This window comes from Prionailurus bengalensis, chromosome D1 (assembly GCF_016509475.1).
Source record: "Prionailurus bengalensis isolate Pbe53 chromosome D1, Fcat_Pben_1.1_paternal_pri, whole genome shotgun sequence".
Taxonomy (NCBI): domain Eukaryota; kingdom Metazoa; phylum Chordata; class Mammalia; order Carnivora; family Felidae; genus Prionailurus; species Prionailurus bengalensis.
Genome location: NC_057346.1, coordinates 60,474,284 through 60,496,714, shown reverse-complemented (window position 1 = coordinate 60,496,714; position 22,431 = coordinate 60,474,284). Strand labels below are relative to the sequence as shown.

The 22,431-nt window shown below is 44.8% G+C and overlaps 2 protein-coding genes across 2 annotated transcripts; one reads left to right on the top strand and one right to left on the bottom strand.

Moving 5' to 3' along the window:
• Positions 1-339: 339 nt before the first annotated feature.
• On the bottom strand, positions 340-1,293 carry LOC122484241 (olfactory receptor 51H1-like). Its single transcript, XM_043582234.1, has one exon. The coding sequence runs from the start codon at positions 1,291-1,293 to the stop codon at positions 340-342; it is 954 nt and encodes a 317-aa protein (XP_043438169.1).
• Positions 1,294-14,337: 13,044 nt separating this feature from the next.
• Positions 14,338-22,013, top strand: TRIM21 (tripartite motif containing 21). Its single transcript, XM_043580413.1, has 7 exons — positions 14,338-14,426; positions 15,512-15,966; positions 16,454-16,549; positions 17,636-17,866; positions 19,666-19,688; positions 20,572-20,672; positions 20,955-22,013. Exons 2-7 carry the CDS (start codon positions 15,559-15,561, stop codon positions 21,503-21,505), a joined length of 1,410 nt encoding a protein of 469 aa, XP_043436348.1. The 5' UTR covers positions 14,338-14,426; positions 15,512-15,558; the 3' UTR covers positions 21,506-22,013.
• Positions 22,014-22,431: the final 418 nt, after the last annotated feature.

Genomic DNA, 22,431 nt, shown 5'->3' with positions numbered 1-22,431 from the left:
CCAGTGAGGAAAAGGAGAGAGTTGCCTCACAAATGGGTATGCACACACATCCTCTCAGTTGCTGTGGTTAGGTCCCCTAGGAAAGGAGATGTCACAGTATATGAGTCTGAAATAGTTTGGCTCTAATCAGAGCAATTATAAGATTATCAAGGTGGTACTTAAATATACTTTTCAATGGTCTCAGTCCCCCAAAATTGTAATTATAGAAGCTAATAGTGCCCCCCACGAAATGCTCAGTAGTAAAAACTGAATCATTGAACCCTCAAACATTAACTCTACCCTGCCCCAAGACCCAGAGTGCCCCACAGGGGTCATGTACCATTGGATCCTTCTGCTCTTCTAAAAGACATCAACCCTTTTATGCTGGAAGTGCTTTAGGAGGCTCTGACGTATCTTCTTAGACTTGATACAGTAAACTATGGGGTTCATGATAGGCGGGACCAAGAAATGCAGGTTGGCCATGAGCACTGCCAGAGCAGGATAGCTGTGCTTCTCTACTCTGTGTAACACAGACAGCCCCAGTTTGGGCAAATAAAAGATGAGAACAACGCAGAGGTGTGAGACACATGTGTTGAGTGCCTTGAGCTGTTCCCCGGGTGATGCAATGCCCAGTACTGTTTGTAGGATCAGGGCGTATGAGAGCACAATGAGGGAGGAATCAAGGCCCAGTGAGAAGAGGATGGAGACCAGGCCAACCAAGCTGTTGATCTGGGTGTCTGAGCAGGCCAATCCCACAAGGTCACAGTGCAGGCAGTAGCAGTGAGAAAGTACACTGATCTGGGGGAAAAGCAGACGCCGCAGGAGGATGGGTCCTGGGAGGTTGAGCAGGACAGCCCTCACCAGGATGGCAGCCCCCACCTTGGCCATGGCTGAGTGGGTAAGAATTGTGGCATAGTGCAGAGGTTCCCGGATGGCAACAAAACGATCAAAGGCCATGGCCAGCAGCACACCAGATTCCACATAGGTGAAGGCATGGATGAAGAACATCTGCGCTGCACAGAGATCAAAGGGCAGCTCACGAGCACCCAGCCAGAAAAGCCACATCATGGTGGGAAAGGTAGAGGCACAGAGGCCTAGATCGGAGGCTGCCAACATGGACAGGAAGATGTACATGGGTTCACGTAAGGCTGGATCCATGCAGATCAGGAGAAGAATGATACCGTTACCCAGGATGGAAAACACACAGATGAGGTTGATGGGGATAGAAACCCAATAATGAGAGGCTTCCAGGCCTGGAAAGCCAGTGAGGAGGAAGGTAGAATGACCAGAAGTGCTGGTGTTGCAGGAGAACATAGTGTTTCCAGGAAGGAGTTGTCCGCCCTACAAGTAAGAGGCATTCATTTATTTGACCATCACTTATAAAGTCCCTACTAAGTGTGGGATGGAAAGGAAGAGCTGCCCCATAACCCTTTCTTAGGCCACGAAAAAACCTCATTCCTCTTAGAGGCCCTATTCCCCTCCATTTCCTGGCTAATTTGGTCTTCTCTTTGGATACAGTGACAATGAATACATTTTAAGAGTTGATTGATCTCTGCTTACTGCTTTAGCCACTGCATATCTTCTCTTGGACCTAGACAACCTCCTTTTTTCACTTAAGCTATACCCAAAGGTCAATCTCCAGAGTGAAGATTAAATAATGAAGAAAGTGGGGCGCCTGGGTGGCGCAGTCGGTTAAGCGTCCGACTTCAGCCAGGTCACGATCTCGCGGTCTGTGAGTTCGAGCCCCGCGTCAGACTCTGGGCTGATGGCTCAGAGCCTGGAGCCTGTTTCCGATTCTGTGTCTCCCTCTCTCTCTGCCCCTCCCCCGTTCATGCTCTGTCTCTCTGTCCCAAAAATAAAATAAACGTTGAAAAAAAATTTAAAAAAAAATAATGAAGAAAAAATAATTTTCTGTCAATGTTTAGGATGGTATTCAGAATAAGGAGTATAGACTCCATTTTTATTCTTAGAGGCAGGCTTTCCACAGCCTGACATATCTGTTAACAAATACACCAGAAAGGACACATTCAAATAAAGGATGTGTTTTCAAAACCTTCCTCTGAGGAGGCTGGTTGGTTTTTCCTCTGGTGTTGTTAAGAAACCAACATTTTCTGTATTTCTTTCCTGGAAATTCCTTTGAGGCCCCAAAGAGGTTCTTTTGAATCTGTTCAATAGTGACAAATTTCTTTTTTTTTTTTTTTCAACGTTTATTTATTTTTGGGACAGAGAGAGACAGAGCATGAACGGGGGAGGGGCAGAGAGAGAGGGAGACACAAAATTGGAAGCAGGCTCCAGGCTCTGAGCCATCAGCCCAGAGCCCGACGCGGGGCTCGAACTCACGGACCGCGAGATCGTGACCTGGCTGAAGTCGGACGCTTAACCGACTACGCCACCCAGGCGCCCCGTGTGACAAATTTCTGTCCTGTGAAGATGGGTTGGCTTAGAGGAGGTATGCAAGAGTTCTTCAAGCTAAGTCTAGTAAACAAGACGGGAACTCAGATGATTCACTTTTGTTAAAACACCATCTTCCCCAGTCCTATCTCCACCTCACGCTGGCTGCTTGAAGCTTGCACATTTTCTTCTGACTCTGCTTTTGAGATAGTCCTGTGGACATAGCTCTTAAATATCTCTTTCAGCCCTCTTACCATAAACACGATTATGACAGCACCAAGTACTTTGAAGTTCTCCTTGGTGTGGGCAGAAGGGTGAAGCTGACCAGTCTGAGGGTTACCACTTGAAGAGGATTAATAGTGTTCAACAAGGAGCCCAGAGTGCAGTGTGTGAACTCCTCTGATCCCATAACTTCATGTTGCACCTTCAGGCTTTCTAGTTTCCCCAGGTTCTCTCCTCAGGACTGCATCTCCATGTATCTGCTAAGTATTTTCACACTGCTTTCCCTTATAAATTGAATGTCTCATAGAAGCCCTAACTGTAATTCCCCCACTTTGTCCCCAAAGTTTACCCTCTAATACCTGTCAGGCCTTCCTCCCATTCCTGTTATCTGTGAAATCTCCAAGGAAAAGGAAAACAAAAAACCTAGCATCTCTTTTCATTCCATAACTTATTCCCCAAATCAATTGTATTTGAATACACCCCCCTCCTCTCAGATCACAATAAAACTAAAACTTGCCATCATTTCCCTAGATATTATAACAGCCTCCTAACTGTCCTACTTTCTTCATTTGGTCTCTCTGTATTGATTCATTGTCCAAATTTCCATTAAACTAGCAGAATACTTAAAAGGCAAGTATGGACATTTAAATGAGTATATGTATAGGCAGGAAACACAGTGACCAGATTTGTTATAGAAGGGTGTCACCTGTCATAACTTTAATGATCTCCTGGCTCCTGATTCTGCAGGGCCAGGTTAAAGATCTTTATACTGGATGCAGAAGGGAAGAGACCTTGTCCATCATACATTTGTAGCCTTTGTTTTCTCAGTCAACTCTCCCCTAAGCATCATAAACATTACTACTAACATATCTTTCTATTCAGCAAATTTACCATATTTGATAATTCTTAGAATGTTTTTTGTTGAAAATATGCACAGAAAAACCTAAATATTGTAAGTGTAAAGATTGATGAATTTCCTCAGAGTGAACACATCTGTGTAACAAGCACCTAGATCAAGAAAACAGAACACTGTCAGCCCCCAAGAACGTTCAGAAACCCCTTCCAGTCACCCCATCCTGTCAGTGATTACCACCTTTCTGACTTGTAATACCATAAATTTGCCTGTATAATAGAATCATTCTTTTCTGTCTTCCTTCATTCAATTTTGCCTTTGTTGAAGGAATGAACTGATGATTTGTCCTATAAGCACTAAACTGACTTTCTGTTCTCTGAAAATCACTGTGTTAGAAATGGCACATAGCAATGAAAACTCATATTAGAGATATCTTAAAGGGATGTGCTGTTTTGTTCCAGTTTAAGTGTGCACAGATCCACACATCAGTTTCTGATGACAAGAAGAGTTGCTATCATTTATTGACCATCTGCCAGACACTAAGGATGTGACCTACAATCATCACAATGAGTCTCAGGTTGACTAACTTCTTGTAAGCCAAATATCTGGTAAGTGAATGATCATGATCTCCACTCAGGACTGATTCTCAAGGCCACGTGCTAGTAGACAGCTTATGAAATTTTTCCCAAACCATCAGACATAATGCATCAGACATGCATTATCTAATAGACCAGAGCCCAAATGGAAAGGCTCTTTCTCTGGAAACAACTTGGTCTATTCAGCAAAACAGCAGCTTAGGGCCCACCCAAAGCCATGTTTTCATTGACTCTCATTCCACATAGCATCCTATCATTTTGTACAAAGCTTCTGTCCACGGCAGAGTGAAATGACAACCACACGCCCACAATCACACGTGAAGAAAGTTCAGAGAACTGCCATCTCAGGTGCTTGGAAGCTTGGACATGACCTTTCTCTGATTCCTAGAGATCCCTAAATTGGTGTGATGGAGTTAAATACACTTTGCTGTTTCCCATTTTTTCCTGTTTGCCATGCTCCTTACTTCAGTGTCCTGAGTTCATTTTCTTACAAAATAATAGTAAAATTCAGAAACAATACATTTGTCTTTTATAAATGCTCTGTACACATATTCTTGCTTAATCCTCTAACCCTGTGGGATATTTTTCCATTTTCTCATGAAAAAAAATGGGAGCTCCAAGAAGCTAAATAGTTTTGCCAAGGTCATGAAGCTAGGTGGTAGATCCAGGATTTAAATCCAAGCTGGCCTAAAGACAAAGGCTATTTGCTTAATTGTTTTATATAAGAAGATGTTTTGATACTTTATAGTTACTAGATCCTTTACCCTTGAGACAATTTAAAGGCTAGTTTTTTTTATCCCCTCCCTCCAACCCCATCTCTCTCCAAAGCAGATACAGGGGTTTGGGACTGGAGTCAGGTCACCTACTAGAAGTGGTCCTTGGGTCAAGCCAGCTAGGCCTCTCTGCTCCAATCATGTCCAGTTTTTCCAGCCTGTCCACAGAGATTGTGGCTCATCCTCTGGATGCAGTGGCCAAGTCACTTTCCACAACCCACCTGTGCCCAAGACCCGAGAGTGCTGCAGTGTCTGATACAAGGGAGTTTGTTCCCTCCTCCCTGATTCCAGTGCTGCAGGGTGACAAGGAGTTCACCAAAAAAGGTGTTCTTGTCATTGAAAAAGGACAAAAATACCAACCTCACCAGAGGATGAATGTAGGAAAGACTATAAACTGTTTAGCACATGGTAGGCATTTATTAAAATGTAACAACAAACAGATACCCTAGGATTTTACATCCATTAACTCATGAAGTCTTCCTCCTTCCGAAGCCTGTGAGTGGCATCATCCTCCTACAGATGGGGAAATAAAGCCTGAAAGGTGAGGAAGCTGTCCAGCACCACACAAAGAGCAGAAGAGAAGAACAGCTTCAAGCTCTGTCCATTTGACTACAAACCTCATGTTTCTGTCTGTTCCTCAGCATTCTCACCTCTAAAATCTTTGAAAACAATACTTATCCCTGTAGATCATTGTAAGGATTAAATAAGAATATATGCAAAGGACTTAGGACAGTGCTGGGAATGTAATAAGCACACTTAAAAATAATAATGGCTAATATTGGAGTACACACTGCTTTATGAGGTGGGTATAATTATTCCCAGTTTGCATATGTGAAAACTGAGCTACCAAGTAGTTGGAAAACTTGCTTAAGATCATGATGTAAGAAAGTGGATGAGCATGGGTTCAAATTTAAGCAGTCTGACTCCAGAATTCACATCCTTAAGCACAGTGTTATGCTGCTGCTTTGTGCTAGCTATAATGGTTATTAATGTTATTAGTACTTCAAATGTCAAAGGATATGAAATAGGATTACAGATGTATGGGATCTCCTCTTTTACCACCTCTGCCTCCTCTCTGATCACTTGTATGCATCAACCCATCAACTTCCTCATAGAAAAATTCTAAGTTTATAAGGGGCCCATGTGCTTATTAACTTCCCTGAGTGTGAATTTAATTATAGGCTCATGGTTTAGGAAGAAGAACTTTCTTCTCATAGTAGTAATCTCCTGAGTGAACAAAGGAGAAACATGATAAAACTATATCTGGAAAGAAAAAACAGGAAGACAAAAAGAGGGAATCAATGCCAAGCAGACCCTTCTTGAGGATGTGGGGGGAAATTTTAAATTACACTTTCTGCCTCTCTACAGTCTTCCTCATTTAGGCTCCGGAAGACCATGAATAGTGCAAAGACTTTATCTTTCTCTGATGGGGGAAGTCTGTCACCAAATGGTCTATAGCCAAACTATGAGCCACTGTAAGAAATGACCCAGCTTAGAGAAGGCTGGAGACCCTTCTCCCCCGAAACAAGATTTCTATAGCAATTAGACATCAGTCTCCAGCACTGAAGGGTATGGAAGCCTTCGATTTGCCAGCTGAGTCCTAGGACTGAAGAAGCCCCAAGCCTGGGACCAAGAGGAAGTTTACAGAAAAAAAAGGCTGTGGCATGATACTCTAGCCTAGCAGGGACCATCAGGAGCTGGGAACCCAAGGTTTCCCCAAGCCCATGATGTTGTCATGCTTTTGCTGAGATGAGCTCTATCACTGCTCTGCTCAGAAATAAGCTTAGCATAAACCTGCTTGGGCTGCACACCTATAACTGGACAGTCACAAACCATCTGCAGGGTCTCCAGTTCCCCCAGAAACAACTCAGGCTCCTTCCACCTCCAGCTGCTTTCTAGCCATTTGAAGCTGCTATTATGATCTGTGAACGAATGAATGGGAGCTGTATGGGGAGATTTCCTAGCCTCCATCTATCCTTCCTCCTCAGACCACATGTAAACAGATTCTCAGAGGCTATAGCTTGAATATAGGACTTAAATCCTAAAATCTATCAGTGAAATTGCAGTAAAATCTGAGTAAAGGAATAAAATTGGAGTTTCTCAAAAGGTTTTCACTTCCTTACAGATTTGGGATCCACATAGTTAAAAAAAAATCATGATTATTAAGTAAATCTTATCCTATCAGTCTTTTATTCTTAATCTCTTTAAATATTTTTAAACAGATCACACCTTCACATTTAATTATATGTATAGCTTCATTTCTAAAGTTGGCAACGAAAATCCTTGATTAGGTTTAACTGATGAAGCCTGATTATTCACAAAGAGATGCCAAGGTCTGGAATGGAGTGGAAATATGTCTAGTATTGAATGATATTAAATTTAAAGTGATCAAATCATGCCAGTGTACAGGACTGTTTGTAAATCACTGGCACCTGTGAATGTGTTATAATCCAGCTTTCTGTGATGTTCCCTCCGGAATTAACACACAAATCTGCTGAGGGGCTCTAAGATGTCTGCAAAAGTGATCTCTCCCACTTCCTGAAACGTCTTTAATAGCATGAATAATGTATGTTCTATTAAAATCCAGTGTCTCCTCACATTAGCATATCAGAGTTTGGGACAGGTTGGCATCTTACCTGTATTTTATCCTGGGTAGGCGGGACAGAGTAGAAGTGTATGCAGTAAATCCAGACTGCCTGGGTTTGATTTCTGGCTTTACTACCAATTAGCTACATGACTCTGAGCAAATTTCTTAACCTCTCTGTCCAAATGTTCTGACCCATAAAACCTAATGTGAGTACTTCCCTTGAGTTTTGGGGAAGGTTAAACGAGTTCATCAGGATAAGGGAAGAGAAGCAAAAATAATACAAAAACAGGGAGGAGGACAAAAACATAAGAGACTCTTAAACAGAGGGTTACTGGAGGGGTTATGGGGGGGTAATGGGCTAAATGGGTTAGAGGCATTAAGGAATCTACTCCTGAAATCATTGCTGCACTTAATGCTAAGATGTAAATTTTAAAAATAAACAAAATAAAAATAAATATGAAAGAAATCTTACACATAACCAAAATTACCACCATGCTAGGCATTAAATATTTTTCAAATTCCATTAGAAAAATGAGTTCATCAGGAAATCGTAACATTGAAAAGATTAACTATGATCCTCTGTTACATAACTGACTGCCTTCTTGAATTAATGTAGAATGAGATAGTGACCCCTCTGTACTGGTTCAAACTAGTCAGAATGTGCTGTCTCAAGGGAGGTTTTCTGACACAGCTGGACTCCAGATTGAGGCAGAGTACATTCCCTATGCGTGTCTTTGCCCCCTAATCATAAGCCCCACAATAGGATGAAGGACTCCTGTCAGATTCAGCCTGTCCTCAGAGAAGCCACTGCAGGAGAGACCCTGGAGATTTATCTCTACTTGATTTTGCTCAGCTCTGGCCAGTTAGTTGAAGACTGAGAAGGAATAGTGTTTCCTGTCACCGTGAGGTAACCATGTTTCTCAGCTCAGATCAGCAAGGAATGGTCAAGCTCAAAAGAAGGTGTTGTTTGATGTAATCAGAACTCCTTACAGATGACCACCCAAGCCCATGATGTTATAAGAAAAAGGATTGACAAAGGCCTTGAAGTAACACTTACCTCTCAGGTTTTGTAAGGACCAAAAGGATGGTTGCCTGTCCTAAGCAGCAGCTACTCGGTTAGGCCCAGAGGCAGAAATGCTGATGCAGGCTGGAAATACAAGGCTCCATGCTCCACCTCCGCCCCTCCACCCCCCCAGCTTTGACCCTCCAGTCCCAGCATTCACCATAGCTCCAGAGTGTGTGTCTCTTCTCATCCGTTTCTCTGTTTGTGAAAAACATTTTTTGCTGTGTCAATAAAGACCAACATTTTATAAACCTCCTGGTAGAAGTAAGGGAATAACAGGTCTTCCGGGATCCAAATGCAAATCCAAGAGATTTTCATAGTTGAACTTCCTGAACCTCCTGAGTGCTGGGCCAGGGTGCTCTGGGACTTGGAAGGAAGCACCAAACAGTAGTACATCCTGATGATTTTTCACAGGGGCGCACCAGAGGAATATTCAGTTGCCCCATACTGAGCACCTTCCCTTCCCAAAGAGCCAGCCCCATGAATAGCCTGGTGACAGGTGGGGACCAAGAGAGTAGAGATGAGGACACACACACTGTCCTGCTCGGAACACCAGAGGCCATGAAGAATTTCCATTTCTAGAGAGAATAAGCCCAAGCTCTTCCCAAATTCTGCCAGAGAGAAACCAGGCAATGTAGCCAGAAATGTGCATGAGTGCTTTATACATATGTGTCAGAGAGGAGGAAAGAAGTTCTCTTTTCACCTGTACCTAGGGAATGAAGGTGGTTGAAAATGAAGTTATAATGAGGAAGCAATCTCTCTCTCTCTCTCTCTCCTGGTAATAACCTTAGAGGTCACACATCAAGCATGATGTAGTAGAAAAGCTGGGATCTATTTCTGGATCTGTCTCTTATCAGCTGTGTGATAATGAGCAAATTAACTCCTTGAGCCTTTTAGGCTTCACTTGTAAACTGGGAATTATGGTTATTTCATGGGATTGTTAGAATTATGCTAGACTATGAAGGCACTCAGAAAAGGTCTTGGCACATCATATAATTTCCATACATACTCTTTCCTTTCCAATAGGAAATTGAGAACAGGCTTCAGTGATGTCTTAATGCCCCTACATTGCCCATCCAAAGGTCACTTTTCCCCCACCACTCATAGAGGGTTATTTTGGGGGGAGGGGAAGGAGGTTAAATAAACTTATTTGGGGATACATTTGGATTTACAGAAGAGTTACAATACAGTTTCTATATTTCCCTCCCCTAGTTTCCTTAGTGTTAACAAATTACATGAACATGGTATATTTGTCAAAACTAAGAAATTAGTAGTAGTGTATCATTACTAACTAAAGTCCAGATTTTATTTAGATCTTGACAGTTTTTCCATTAGTATCTACTTCTTTGGTCCTGGATCCAGCATAGGGAACCACATTGTAATTAATCATCATGTCTCCTTAATCCAGCCTGGTCTGTGACAACTTCTCAGCTTTTCCTTGGTTTCCATGACCTTGAGAGTCTTGAAAAATATTGGTCAGTAATTTTGTTAAAAGCTCTGACGTTCTAACTCATTAACTTCAGCCATCCTTTCCTCCTTTCTCACCCCCCTGGAGAGGAGGACAATGTAGAGGTGCCAGGCTATCCTGCAGGGTGTGCTGACTCCTCTTTACTCCCCTCCAGGTCTCCATATGTCCTGCAGATTCAAGAATGGGACATTTCAGGGTTCTGTCTGCTTGAGGTCATTAGCAGTTCCTGAGGTTTTCCTGGAGGTTCTCCCAATTAGGAAACCAAACTCTGTCCTCCATGGGCTGCACCCCAATGTAAGACTTTCCCATTTCTATCACATCCCTTTTTTCATTCATTGAAATTTTAGACATTTTTCAGGTTCTTCTCATGCTCCAAGCTCTAAAAGGTAAAGAGATCATTTTTAATGGATTCTTAACTGTGTTGAAATACTGACATCTCTGATGAAATCATTTCTTTAGCTTTCCTGGCATTGCATTGTGAGAGGCATTCTTTGCCTTAAAATAATAAATATAGCTAATGCCAGGTTGTCTCTCAAATCTGGCATTGGAGGGAAAATGATAAATGGAGGTAAACTGGTGAAACCTGAGACCAATTCCATTTGCTCATGAGAGACTGATCCCTGTTGTGTTGATTCCAAAATCTACATTATCCAACAGTCTTTGAAATGGTTCACAATATTGGAGTTCCTTTTATTCACTGTGCTTTACCTAGAGATTAATCAGGTACCAATCCTATTCTTTAGTAGACCATGCCTTTGAAAGAGTAAAGCATGTGCAAAACCTAAAACGGACTTGACAGACAAGAGAAAAATAAAGAAGTCTTTATATAAATAAGATGGTGTTTGAGTTGGCCTTAAGATCTGGAAATAAAAGGCTTACCAGGATTATATTAGTTAAGAATATTGTATATGGAATCAAACAGGGTTTAAACTCCTTATTACTACACTAAATACCCCTTCCCAAGTACCTAGACTCTAAATGCATCAATTTTAATTAGTCATGGGTAAACAAGAAGACCCATTCTATGGATATTGATCGGTCTCTGCCCCAGGCACCTATTGCTATTCAGTGAGTTCCTATACAAGTGTCCATATTAATAGTCGTAAACAAAGAAGACTTAGGAGAAACCTATGCTCAGGCAGAGCCTCTATCCCTACTGCTATGGATACATACATTAAAGGACAACTCTGAGCCTGATTTTTCACTATTTCTAGGAGAGTCTAGACAGTCTTCTAGTGGCACGTTAATTGTATTAAACTAATTTGTATCGCCCTTACAATATAGGTGGTAATATTCCATAGACAGATTCATTTTCTTTCCTACACTGCTTCTGCCAACACCACCATTTTTAGATTTACACCATCAGGATATCCCAAGAGCATCACTGGCAACCAAGGAACTGATTTTGTAATCAAAGAATTCTGTTAATGGGCTTGCCCTATGGAATGCATCGGTCTTACAATATACACCATCAGGCAGAAAAAGTTGACCAAAAAAACTATGAGATGCCCTGCTGAAGGCTCAGGTATGACACCAATTTGGAAACCCCACCCTATGAGATAGGAAGGTTGTCCTATAAATTCTGGTACATGATCAAAATCAACTAATATATGGTTGCATTTTTTCATATGCACTATATACACACACTTTAAAGAATCCATGGGGGGAGGTGTAAGTGACCCCTATCACCATCAAACAAGTAACTCATGTATAGAACATTGTCTTTCCATCTTCCAACATAGGACTCAGCCCTGTTTTAGAGGGTGTAGTAAAAAAAAGGGGGGGGGGGTTGGAGGGGGGAGAAGACCTACCAGAGTAAGCAAACTTGGTTCTAATAAACTGGAATTTGCAACTATCCCCTGGCTCTATGGGGCTTCTTCAGCCACTGATTAAAGAGGCACAGGATGGATTTTCTATACTGGCTGGAGTGACCTATTTCTAATACCAAGGAGAATTTAAGTTGGTACATAATGGGGCAAGGAGGACCTTGCCTAAAACCCAAAATATACATTGGAAAGATTCCTACTTATGATTGCCTGATAACAATAACCAGTGCATTAAAGACAGGTACATTAAGGATACTGATCCTTCAGGAATGATTTGGATTACCCACCAGGGAAAGAACACTGAAGTACTAAATGTACTGGCAGTGAGTAAGGGGAATTTGGAATGAGTGGCAATTTTGATCTTCTAGACAATACCAAGTTGGGGACTGTTGCAGCATGTATATGTTATATTGATCTGTTGTATATTGATGTATATTATTGAACATGTACAAAGCAACCCTGTGGTGTGTATATTAATATCTTTATTTAATAAATAAATTGTAGCTCAGAGGGATGGCACATGGCTGGTAAATAGCAGGGTTAGCACTGAATCCATGTCGGCACTATCATGAGATCTATGCTCTTTTCTACCCCACCCCACAGCAGCTTGCTCGGTGCCTATAGGAATGAGTGAGGGCAGTGATGTGAAGTACTCATTTTCTGAGTGTCTGCTAATTCACATATAGGTTTCTTTTTCTTCTCCTCCTCCTTCTTCTTCTCCTTCTTCTTTTACTGTTTCCACTTTTCTTTCTGGAACTATGTCCCTGGAATCAAATCATTACAGTGATACAATTTGAATATTAGATGTCACTTGATAACCTTCCACTAAGCAAATTCTCATAAAAACAGAACTGGAATTTACAAAGAGGCATGAAGTGTTTTTAGGTTTCCTAATCTATACCAAACATTAAGCAAAGTTCAACTGATGTTTTTAACCTTAAGTTATACAGGGACCAAAAAAAAAAAAAAAATCTGAGTTGGAAGGAATTGAGAATCCTAGCCTCCTCACCCTTCCTTTTTTCTCCTTCCTCCTCCACAGCTTATGACCACATCCCTACCAGCTGCCCCTACAACCGCTGCTTGAGCTGACAGGGCAGCCTGTCTTCTCTGGGCTGTCACTAAAATGAGGTTCTTCCCTGCACATTTTAATTCTCATACATCTACTTTGTCACTTCACTCCATTCAGCCTCAGTGTCCTCTCCTGTAACATGAGTTTAATAACTCCTGAATCACTAAATTGTTATGTGGCTTAAATAATATAACCTGAACATAGCAACAGTATTCACAATGGTCAAAAGCTAGAAGTCACCCAAGTGTCCACTGACAGATCAATGGGGAAACAAAATGCACATACAGACATTGGAATACTCAGCCTGTAAAAGGAAAGAAAGCCCGTTGTGTTATTCACAACATGAATAAACCCTGAGGACATTGTGTTAAGTAAAATAAGCCAGTCACAAAAGGACAAATACTGTATGACTCTACTTCTATTGGGGCACCTAAAGAAGTCAAATTCATAGAGATGGAAAATTGAATGGTGGCTTTCAGGAGCTCAGAGGAGGAGATAATGGGAAGTTATTAATAGGTAACAGAGTTTCCAATATGATGAGATGAAAAAAATTCTATGGACGATGCTGATCTGATGGTCACACAATGAGGTGAATGTATTTAATACCACCACTGAACTATATACTTAAATGATTACGATGGTAAGTTTCGTTATGTAATTTTACTACAATTTTACTACAATTTAAGTAATTGCAATTTAAGAAATAACTTTTTACTACAATTTTTACTATAATTTTTTTTTAATTTTTTTTCAACATTTATTTATTTTTGGGACAGACAGAGACAGAGCATGAACGGGCGAGGGGCAGAGAGAGAGGGAGACACAGAATCGGAAACAGGCTCCAGGCTCTGAGCCATCAGCCCAGAGCCCGACGCGGGGCTCGAACTCAGACCGTGAGATCGTGACCTGGCTGAAGTCTGACGCTTAACCGACTGCGCCACCCAGGCGCCCCAACAATTTTTACTATAATTAAGAAATACAATTTACTACAATTTAGGAAATAACCTGTGAAAATCCCTAGTTCAGTGACAAGTACACAGTTGGTGCTCAATAAATGTCAATTCCTTGCTTACCACTCACTGGTGTAATACCTGCCTTTGGGTCATGCAGTATAAATCCCTCACCCCTTGATGTTAAAAGAATATCAACACTCTCCTGAAAAGGACTGGTTTCTGGAAGTAGGAAGCACAGGATGGCACTTTAGGAAGAGCTCCAGGCACTCTTGTCGCCATTCAGACCTCCTTAGGAGCAGCTCCCACACGTAGGCACAGCATAGGGCTGTGGAGTGATGGTGACCAGCGTCAAAGAAGGCAGCATGAATCCTCCATCTAGTAGGTGCTGAGGACTATTAGATACTGAGGACCTGGGAGGGAGCGCTCAGCAAGGCTGAAATGCTGAAGAGCTTTCGCTTAGTGTCTGCCCGGGGCGTCTGAGCCTCCTCCACCCACTGCCCCCTAGCTCCGCCCTGCGTATCACCCTCTCCTCCCAAGCTCCTCCCACTCCCTGCCCCTCGGCCCGCCTCCCTTTCAGACTTGCCTCTGAAGGAAAATCGAAAGTGAAATAGGGAACTTGCCGCCAGCTGCGGACTCCCCTGAAAAGGTGAGTGACTTGCCCAAACCCAAGCGCCCCAGCCCTGGCTGGGGGACATCTCCCCCTTGCCCCGGATCTGAGGGTCCCCTTCCATCCAGGTCTCATCCCTAGAGCCTGGGGTCCCTGTTCTCCCTTCTCCGCAGAGGAACTGGTCTCGATCAGCCCAAGCCCAGCGGTTCCTCCCGGGCTGACAGCCTGCCTGGGAGGGGGCCTGGCCTGTGTACGTGACTTCCAAGTTACAGGAAAGGGAGAAGGGCCGAGGGCCGCCTTACTGCTGCTGCCGCCTGGGCAGGGAGAACAGGGCAGCAACCTAGCCTGGAGCGTGGTCTAGGGCAGCCCAGCGTGGGTCGGTCCGCAGTCCTGGAGACCCGCCTCTCCACAGTTCCCCTCTGGGAGGGAGAGGGGCAGGGTGGTAGATAGGTCTGGGTCTGTGCCCCAGAGGCAATGAGGACAGTTACCAGGTTCCGGAAGCTGAGAGGAGAGCCCGGGAAGGGCTCTACCACGTGGGTGGGTGGGTGTGAACACATACATACACATACAAGCACATACATGTATACGTACTACACGTATATGTACACACTTGTAAACATATTCTTATGTATGCAGTCCTGTAACCTGTGCATAACGCCTGCCATTATCGCGCAGACTAACGAAGACGTACGCAAAGCACGCAGCACCTCCTGCAGCGCATGGAGAGTGCGTGGTAAAAGGCCGCACCTGTTACCACGAGCTGCTTGGCAGTGCACTGGCACCCGACATGGGAGAAGACGCACAGGAAAAGCCCAGGGGCCGAGGGTTTAAGTAGCGGTGGACCTGATGAAGATGGAGTTGCACACAGCTCTATCTCTGAAGTTCCCCAAAACAATCTTGCTCTCTTTTGGAGACTGCGTTTCTCCGCTGTCTGGCTGGATCAGTGGATGGGACTAGGGAGGAGAAGCTCTTGTTGCTCAAGTTAACGTTCTCATCTTATTTTCACACCCTCCACCTCACTCTTCCTCAGGGTTTCCTTGGGATTGCTTTTTTTTCTTTTTTTTTTTCCCCCCCCTCACACAACCCTTCTCATCTTCTCTTTTCCTTTTCTCCCCTCCTACTAGGCTTCCGCAGGCTCTCCACAGGGCTGCCTCATAGGAACGTTACTGCAATGGCCTCAGCAGCGCCCCTGGCGATGATGTGGGAGGAGGTCACTTGCCCTATCTGCCTGGATCCTGTCGTGGAGCCTGTGAGCATTGAATGTGGCCACAGCTTCTGCCACGACTGCATCTCTCAGGTCGGTAAAGATGGGGGCGGCGTCTGCCCTGTGTGTCAGCACATCTTCTTGCTCCGGAACGTCAGGCCCAACTGGCCGCTGGCCAACATGGTGGACAACCTTAAACAAATTGACCAGAGTGCCAAGGAGGGCATGCAGCGGGAGCGGTGCGAGGTGCATGGAGAGAAACTGCACCTGTTCTGCGAGGAAGACGGGAAGATCCTTTGCTGGGTGTGTTCCCAGTCCCAGAATCACCGTAACCACCACATGGTCCCTATTGAGGAGGCTGCTCAGGAGTACAAGGTGAGGCCTCAGCACAGAGGAGAAAGCATGTAGAAGGAGAGGCATCCCTGGTGGGTGCTTTGTTCCCCAGAGCCGGGGAGGTAGAGTCACCTGTGGAGTTGAGGGGTTGGGGAAAGGAAGGGTGCCTCCCACCTTCCCTGTCTAACTTAAGCCAAGAACTGCAAACTTGGTACAACTTTCTCATTTCCCAGGAGCGGGGAATACACTGAGGAAATGCTACAAGAATCACATTTCCTTGTTTCCTGATTAATTAGGAATGAGCATGCCCCCTACCAACAGTGTAGCTCTATGTTGTAAGAAACATTAGGCTTTTTCCAAAGTCTTCCCATCCACAGAATTTCCACCCCAGTCAGACTGTAGTCTCCCCTCTTTCTCAGCACTCAGTCTTTTCAAAGAACCAGCATGGTTTTCTCCTTCCTTATGCCACCCCACCCCACCCCACCCCACTTCTTGGTCTGATTAGGCACTAACCTATCGTTCTCTACAGGAGAAGCTCCAGGTGGCATTAGGGAACCTGAGAAAAGGACAACGGTTGGCGGAGGAGTTGGAAGTGGATATTGCAATGAAGAGAGCAGCCTGGAAGGCAAGAATCATGTCCTAAAAGGAATCTCAGATCAGAAGCCAGGGCAGAGTCTAGGGTCACAGACTCAAGCTCTAACCATAGCTATGCCCATCTGAGGAGGGATAGTATATCTCACTCTCCAAGAACCAGCTATCCTCTAGGCCTCCTGACAGAGAGGAATGAAAAGGAGAGAGCTCCCAATCAGATAGGAAAATCAAGAGTCTTAGGAAAAAGTGCTGAGAGGAACAAGCCATACCCTAAAGCTCCTGCTCCCTGAACCCAGTCTTAGGAAATGGCAGAATCACTGCCTCAGCGTCTGGGACAGAGGTCTCCCAGGAGAGATGCCCAATGGCCAGGCCTGTCAGTAAATGACAAGGGCTGTGAGGAACAGACTTAAGGGAATGACCAAGACCAAATGTAGAAAAACCAATCTGACCAGGTGGTTGCTTAACCATATCCAGATCACTGCTCCAAAGTAGAATGGAGACCTAAAGCTTGTTCTATACCCATAACTTGGAGGTAGGATAGTCAGGGATTAGAAGAGTGGAGGGAACTCATGGCCTGTAGAGCCCAGAAAAGGAAGATTTGGGATCAGGGAAGGATGAGTCAGGCTGTGGTGGCAAAAGGAGTCATCCTGTGTCGTCAGGTGACCTTCCAGTCACCAGCAGGAGAGGACAAGCAGAGATTATCCCAAAGACCCCCTTTCCTCAGGACTTCAGAGCAGTGTTGTGAGCCTGTCTTTGTGAGGTTGTTGGGGGTAGGGATGGATGTGACTCTCTCAGGAACTCCCTGAGAAATGAAGACACGGGGGCACATTTGGGTACTGAGTGGGTTTTGAAAGTCTGCTACCATACATATGAGACTGTAGGACAGCTACAGTGTGCCCCCCCCCCAAATAATCCCATTCCCCTCTGAGCCCAGAAGCCTCACTCACTTATCTGCCCAGAAAAATTCTGTGTGTGTGTGTGTGTGTGTGTTTGCTCTCAGACCCAGAGTCTGAGTGGTTGAGTGGTGAATCTACGGGGAACAGAAACCAATATGAGTACCTTCATTCCTGAAGCTTAGGAGATTTTGATAAAAACCTCTCTCTTTCCATTTACACCAAAGAGTCAGGTTGAGACACACAAACTGCGGATTCACACAGAGTTTGTGCAGCAGCAGAACTTCCTGGCCGCAGAGGAACAGAGACAGCTACAGAAGCTAGAGATGGAGGAGAAGGAGCAGCTGAGAATCCTGGGCGAGAGGGAGGCCACAGTGGCCCAGAAGAGCCAGGCCCTGCAGGAGCTGGTCGTGGAGCTGGAGAAGAGGAGCAGGGGCTCAGCCCTGGAGCTGCTGCAGGTGAGCCATCCCCCTCCCTGAGGTTCAAGGAACAACTGAAAAAAGGCTAAACCCGGTCCCTGGACTATTCCCAAACTGGAATTCAGACCCATGCTTGGTTTGCACTCAAGTCATGGGAAAGGTGCAGAGTTAGGAGGAAATATTCCATACAGCAATTCAAAGAACCAGCCATCCCAGGTGAGTGCCTGCTCTGACACCTTCCAGGTTCATGACCTTGAGAAAGTTCCATAACTTTTCTGAGTATCAGGTTTCTCCTATGTTAAATGTATACTATAAGGTTACATATCTCAAGGGATTTTTGTGAGGATTAAATGAGAGAAACCACAAAAGCTTTTACGTGAGCATTTGACCATGAGCAGGTTTTCATAAATGTAACTAAAGACAGTGCCCTGGAAATTAAGAGACAGTGGCCCATCCCCAGCCCTGCCACCAATTCGCTCCATAATTCTAGGTAAAGCCCTTTCCTTTTCCTAGACCTAATGTCTCCATCTGTGGAACAAGGGGAGGGAGTGGACTGAATAACAAGGATCCCCCAGTGTTAGTCATAAATGTACCCTCTTCCCACTTTCTGCTGCTTCTGTGAACTACCCAAACCTGTTGGCATATGTTTGTTCTTTACATCTCACTCTTTCACCTGAAGAAATTTAGCTTAACAGGAAATTTGTCCTAAGCGATAGGAGCCAAGAAATCCTGCGTTGAGAGTTACTGATTTTTTTCTAATTTTGTAACCACCGCCGATTCTTAAATGGCACATAGTGTATCTGCCTCTGTGTACTCAGGCTGTCACAGCAATACAGTGAGTTGGATCACGTTATCCCCATTTCATAGATGAGAAAACAGAGGGGCAGAGATGTTGAGAAACTTGGACACTACAGCTAAATAACTTGACCAAGTTCACCCAAATAGTAAGTGGCAGAGCTGAAATTAAAATGAGCACATAACTATTTTTTAAACACTCATTGATGTGTGTGCTACTTAAAATCCTCTCGCATCCCTTAATGTGTTTGCCTCGTTTGGGGAAACTATTGACTAGCGGGTCTCTAAAGTCCCCTCTGCTCTAACCTTATACAGTTTTTCTCTTCCCAAACTTGCCAGTGTCTCTGTCAGATGTGGTCATGAAGCCATTTTTTTTTATTTGTTTAGTTTGGTTTGTGCAAAAAGGCTTCCTGGATTGGCTTGACTTGGTAGGCCCTCTTCTCATTGTCTAAATCTTGCTTCTGCCCAACACTGAGCCACACTTTCTAATGCACTTTTGAGTGGGCCTAGGAGTGTGCCAATTCCTGGGTAAGGGTTCCCAAGCCCTGCAACAGCATATTCTCAAGTGATTTGATTTCACATACATATGAGAAGGCAGCATTAACTCCAACATAAGACAGAGCCTTTCCTTCCCCCAAATGCAAGCCTGCAAATGAGAGCAGTTTCTGTGCATCCTGACTTGGCCATTCTTTCCCTGTGACTGCCTCTAGGACTCAGCCAGGCTGGGCTACTTGTTCCTTTCCACTCTTCTTCCAGGAATCGGGGCTTTCTAATTTGTCCTCTGAATCAGAGTCCTTAAACTGGTCATCCTTCTCTTAGCTATAGGTCACACCCACAGTGGTTACCCTGGTTACCCCACAAGCATCCACACCCCTTCTGCTTCAAGCTGGTCAGAAATGTCTTTCAGGCATTGGCCCCAGAGGAATGGGGTAAAGCAGTGTCCTGTGGGTCTTGGGGGCTGGGGGGCATCACCTAACCCACAGAAATGAGGTCTAATGGTAAACCAGTGATTCCAGAATTTACACACTCTCTTTTCTCCTCAGGAGGTGAAAAGTGTCCTGGGAAGGTAAGGAGTTTTCTTTGTAAGAGGAAGGGGCGGGGGGGTGCCTGGGTGGCTCAGTGGGTTAAGTGTCCAGCTTTGGCTCAGGTCATGATCTTGTGGTTTGTGGGTTCGAGCCCCACATTGGGCTCTGTGCTGACAGCTCAGAGCCTGGAACCAGCTTTGAATTCTGTTATCTCCCTCTCTTTCTGTCCCTCCCCCACTCACACTCTGTCTCTCACCCTTTCAAAAATAAACATTAAAAAAAAAGGAGGGGGTGGTAGGAAGCACATATACCTGTGGAAAAGGTTTTTGAGTTAGAAAAACATGCACTCATTTTTCCCCCCATTCTCGTCCCTATTCTCAAATACCCAAACCTCCGTAAGATATTTTCTGTTGTGAAGCTAATTAACAGACATCTTGGTGAGCTGCCGAAAGTAATTATACTACATCATCCTTACAAAGTGAAGCCCCAACCAACAGGGAAATTTCTATTAAGTTCTGAGTCTACAGCCAGTTATGAATCTCCTAGAAAGAGCCAGAGAGTAAGACCCATGATATGGGGAGACGCCTTGAGGTTCCTTACAGAAGTGATTCCATCTGTATTAGATGCCTTGTGATAAAATGAAACAGTGTAAAACAGTGAGTGCCTGCTGACCTCAGGCTTGGAGAGGAGATACAAACTATCCATAGCTGCAGGGGCCCCTGTAACCAGTAAGGCCTAGAAAGGAACTAAATCCTACCTCCTTTTGCCTCCCACCCCCACCCCCACCCCCAGGGATCCCAGCAAAGGAGGTTTTTGTAAATTTGCATTGAGTTAAATTTTCATCCACAAGGGAGGTTATAGTGTCAGGGTTCAGGAGGGTGAGGTGGGAGTTGGGGACAGGGTCTGTAACTCTGTTTGCCTCAGGAGTGAGTGTTGGAACCTGAAGAATCTGGACATCACCCCTCCAGACCTGAGGAGTGTGTGCCTCGTGCCAGGGCTGAAAAGGATGCTGAGGACTTACGGAGGTGAGGCGACCACCGAGAGACTGGGACTGGGGAACAGAAGTGGGTGATGAGGAAGCAGAGTCCCAGAGTCAGGGAGAGAGAACAGGTCAGGGTAGGTGAGGCAGGGACAGGTAGAGAAGGTGGTTCCCTCAAAGGTCAGGCCTGGCCGGGGGTCATTTCCTCCCACAGTGAGGCTCACAGATACCTCCTTATCCACAGCCCCTCATCCTCATCCCCAACCAGAGACACCAGGTTCCTGATTCCCCACACTCTCCCAGCCTGACTCTGGTCCCCTCTCTGCAGTACACATCACTCTGGATCCACACACAGCCAATCCGTGGCTCATCCTGTCAGAGGATCGGAGACAAGTGAGGCTTGGAGGCAGCCGCCAGGAAGTGCCTGAAAATGAGGGCAGATTTGACACTTATCCCATGGTCCTGGGTGCCCAGTTCTTTGACTCTGGAAAGGTTTACTGGGAGGTAGATGTGACAGGAAAGGAGGCCTGGGACCTGGGTGTTTGTAGAGACTCTGTGCGGAGGAAAGGGCATTTTTTGCTCAGCCCCCAAAATGGCTTCTGGACAATTTGGCTGTGGAACAAACAAAAATATGAGGCTGGCACCAGCCCCCAGACTCCCCTCCACCTTCGGGTGCCTCCGTGCCAAGTTGGGATCTTCCTTGACTATGAGGCCAGCACTGTCTCCTTCTACAACATCACTGACCACGGCTCCCTCATCTACACTTTCTCCGAATGTGCCTTCGCTGGACCTCTGCGGCCCTTCTTCAGTACTGGTTTTAATGATGAAGGAAGTAACTCAGCCCCTCTTGTCCTCCGTCCATTGGGGGTGGGTTGGTAGGGATCCTCTGACCACTGGTAGCTCCCCCTCTGTGGGTGCCCTTCTCAGCCACTGACCCTGCCTCATCTCCGCATGAACTCTGAACCACTTTGTCTCTGCAGACCTGTCAGGACACCAGCAAGCAGACTTTGGCAGGGACTTCACTGAAAATTTATGTCAGATGACCTTCACCATCAGCGTCCCTCCCTAGATTGCTTTATAATTCCCTCTATGAAACAAACTAATTGGCCCAAATCTTCTGGATCAACCAAAACATGCTTCTGCCTTCTTTATGCGACTCAAGTCTCATTTTCTCTCCATCACTAGGCCTTTAGTCAGATCTCGGTTATTTAACTTTGCAGAGTTTGCAAAGGGGCTTCCTTTGTACGTGGGGCCTCAATCTAACTCATTCGATCCTTGTTCTCATATACATCTAGGATTATTGTTCCAATGTACACACATATAAGTGGCTCCACACCACCTATAGAAAAACAGCCATACTTTGAAAATAAAGGCTGAATGATCCAGACCTTAGACTTCCACGTTACGTATCCAGCCTGCTGTACTCCCCATCCCTGCCATGCTCTCCCAACCACATCTTGTTGATATTGGAGTTGGTTAAGGGGCGTATCAATCTAAATCGAAGGGGTAATGGTTTTTTGATAGGTCAGCTTGGCTAGGCTATAAGCCATCAGGTTTTCAATCACTAATCTAGATATTGCTGTGAAGGTATTTTTTAGGTGTTATTAAAAGTCCATAATCATTTGACTTTAACGGAGATTGTCCTGGATAAATTGGGTGGGTCTAATCCAATCAAGTGAAAGAAGTTAAAAGCAGAACTGAAGCTTCACTGAAGATAATCCATCTATGAGTAGCAGCTTCAGCTCATGCTAGAGTTCCAGCCTGCCCCTCCTAATGGCCTGCCCTGCAGATTTAGGTCCTGCCTT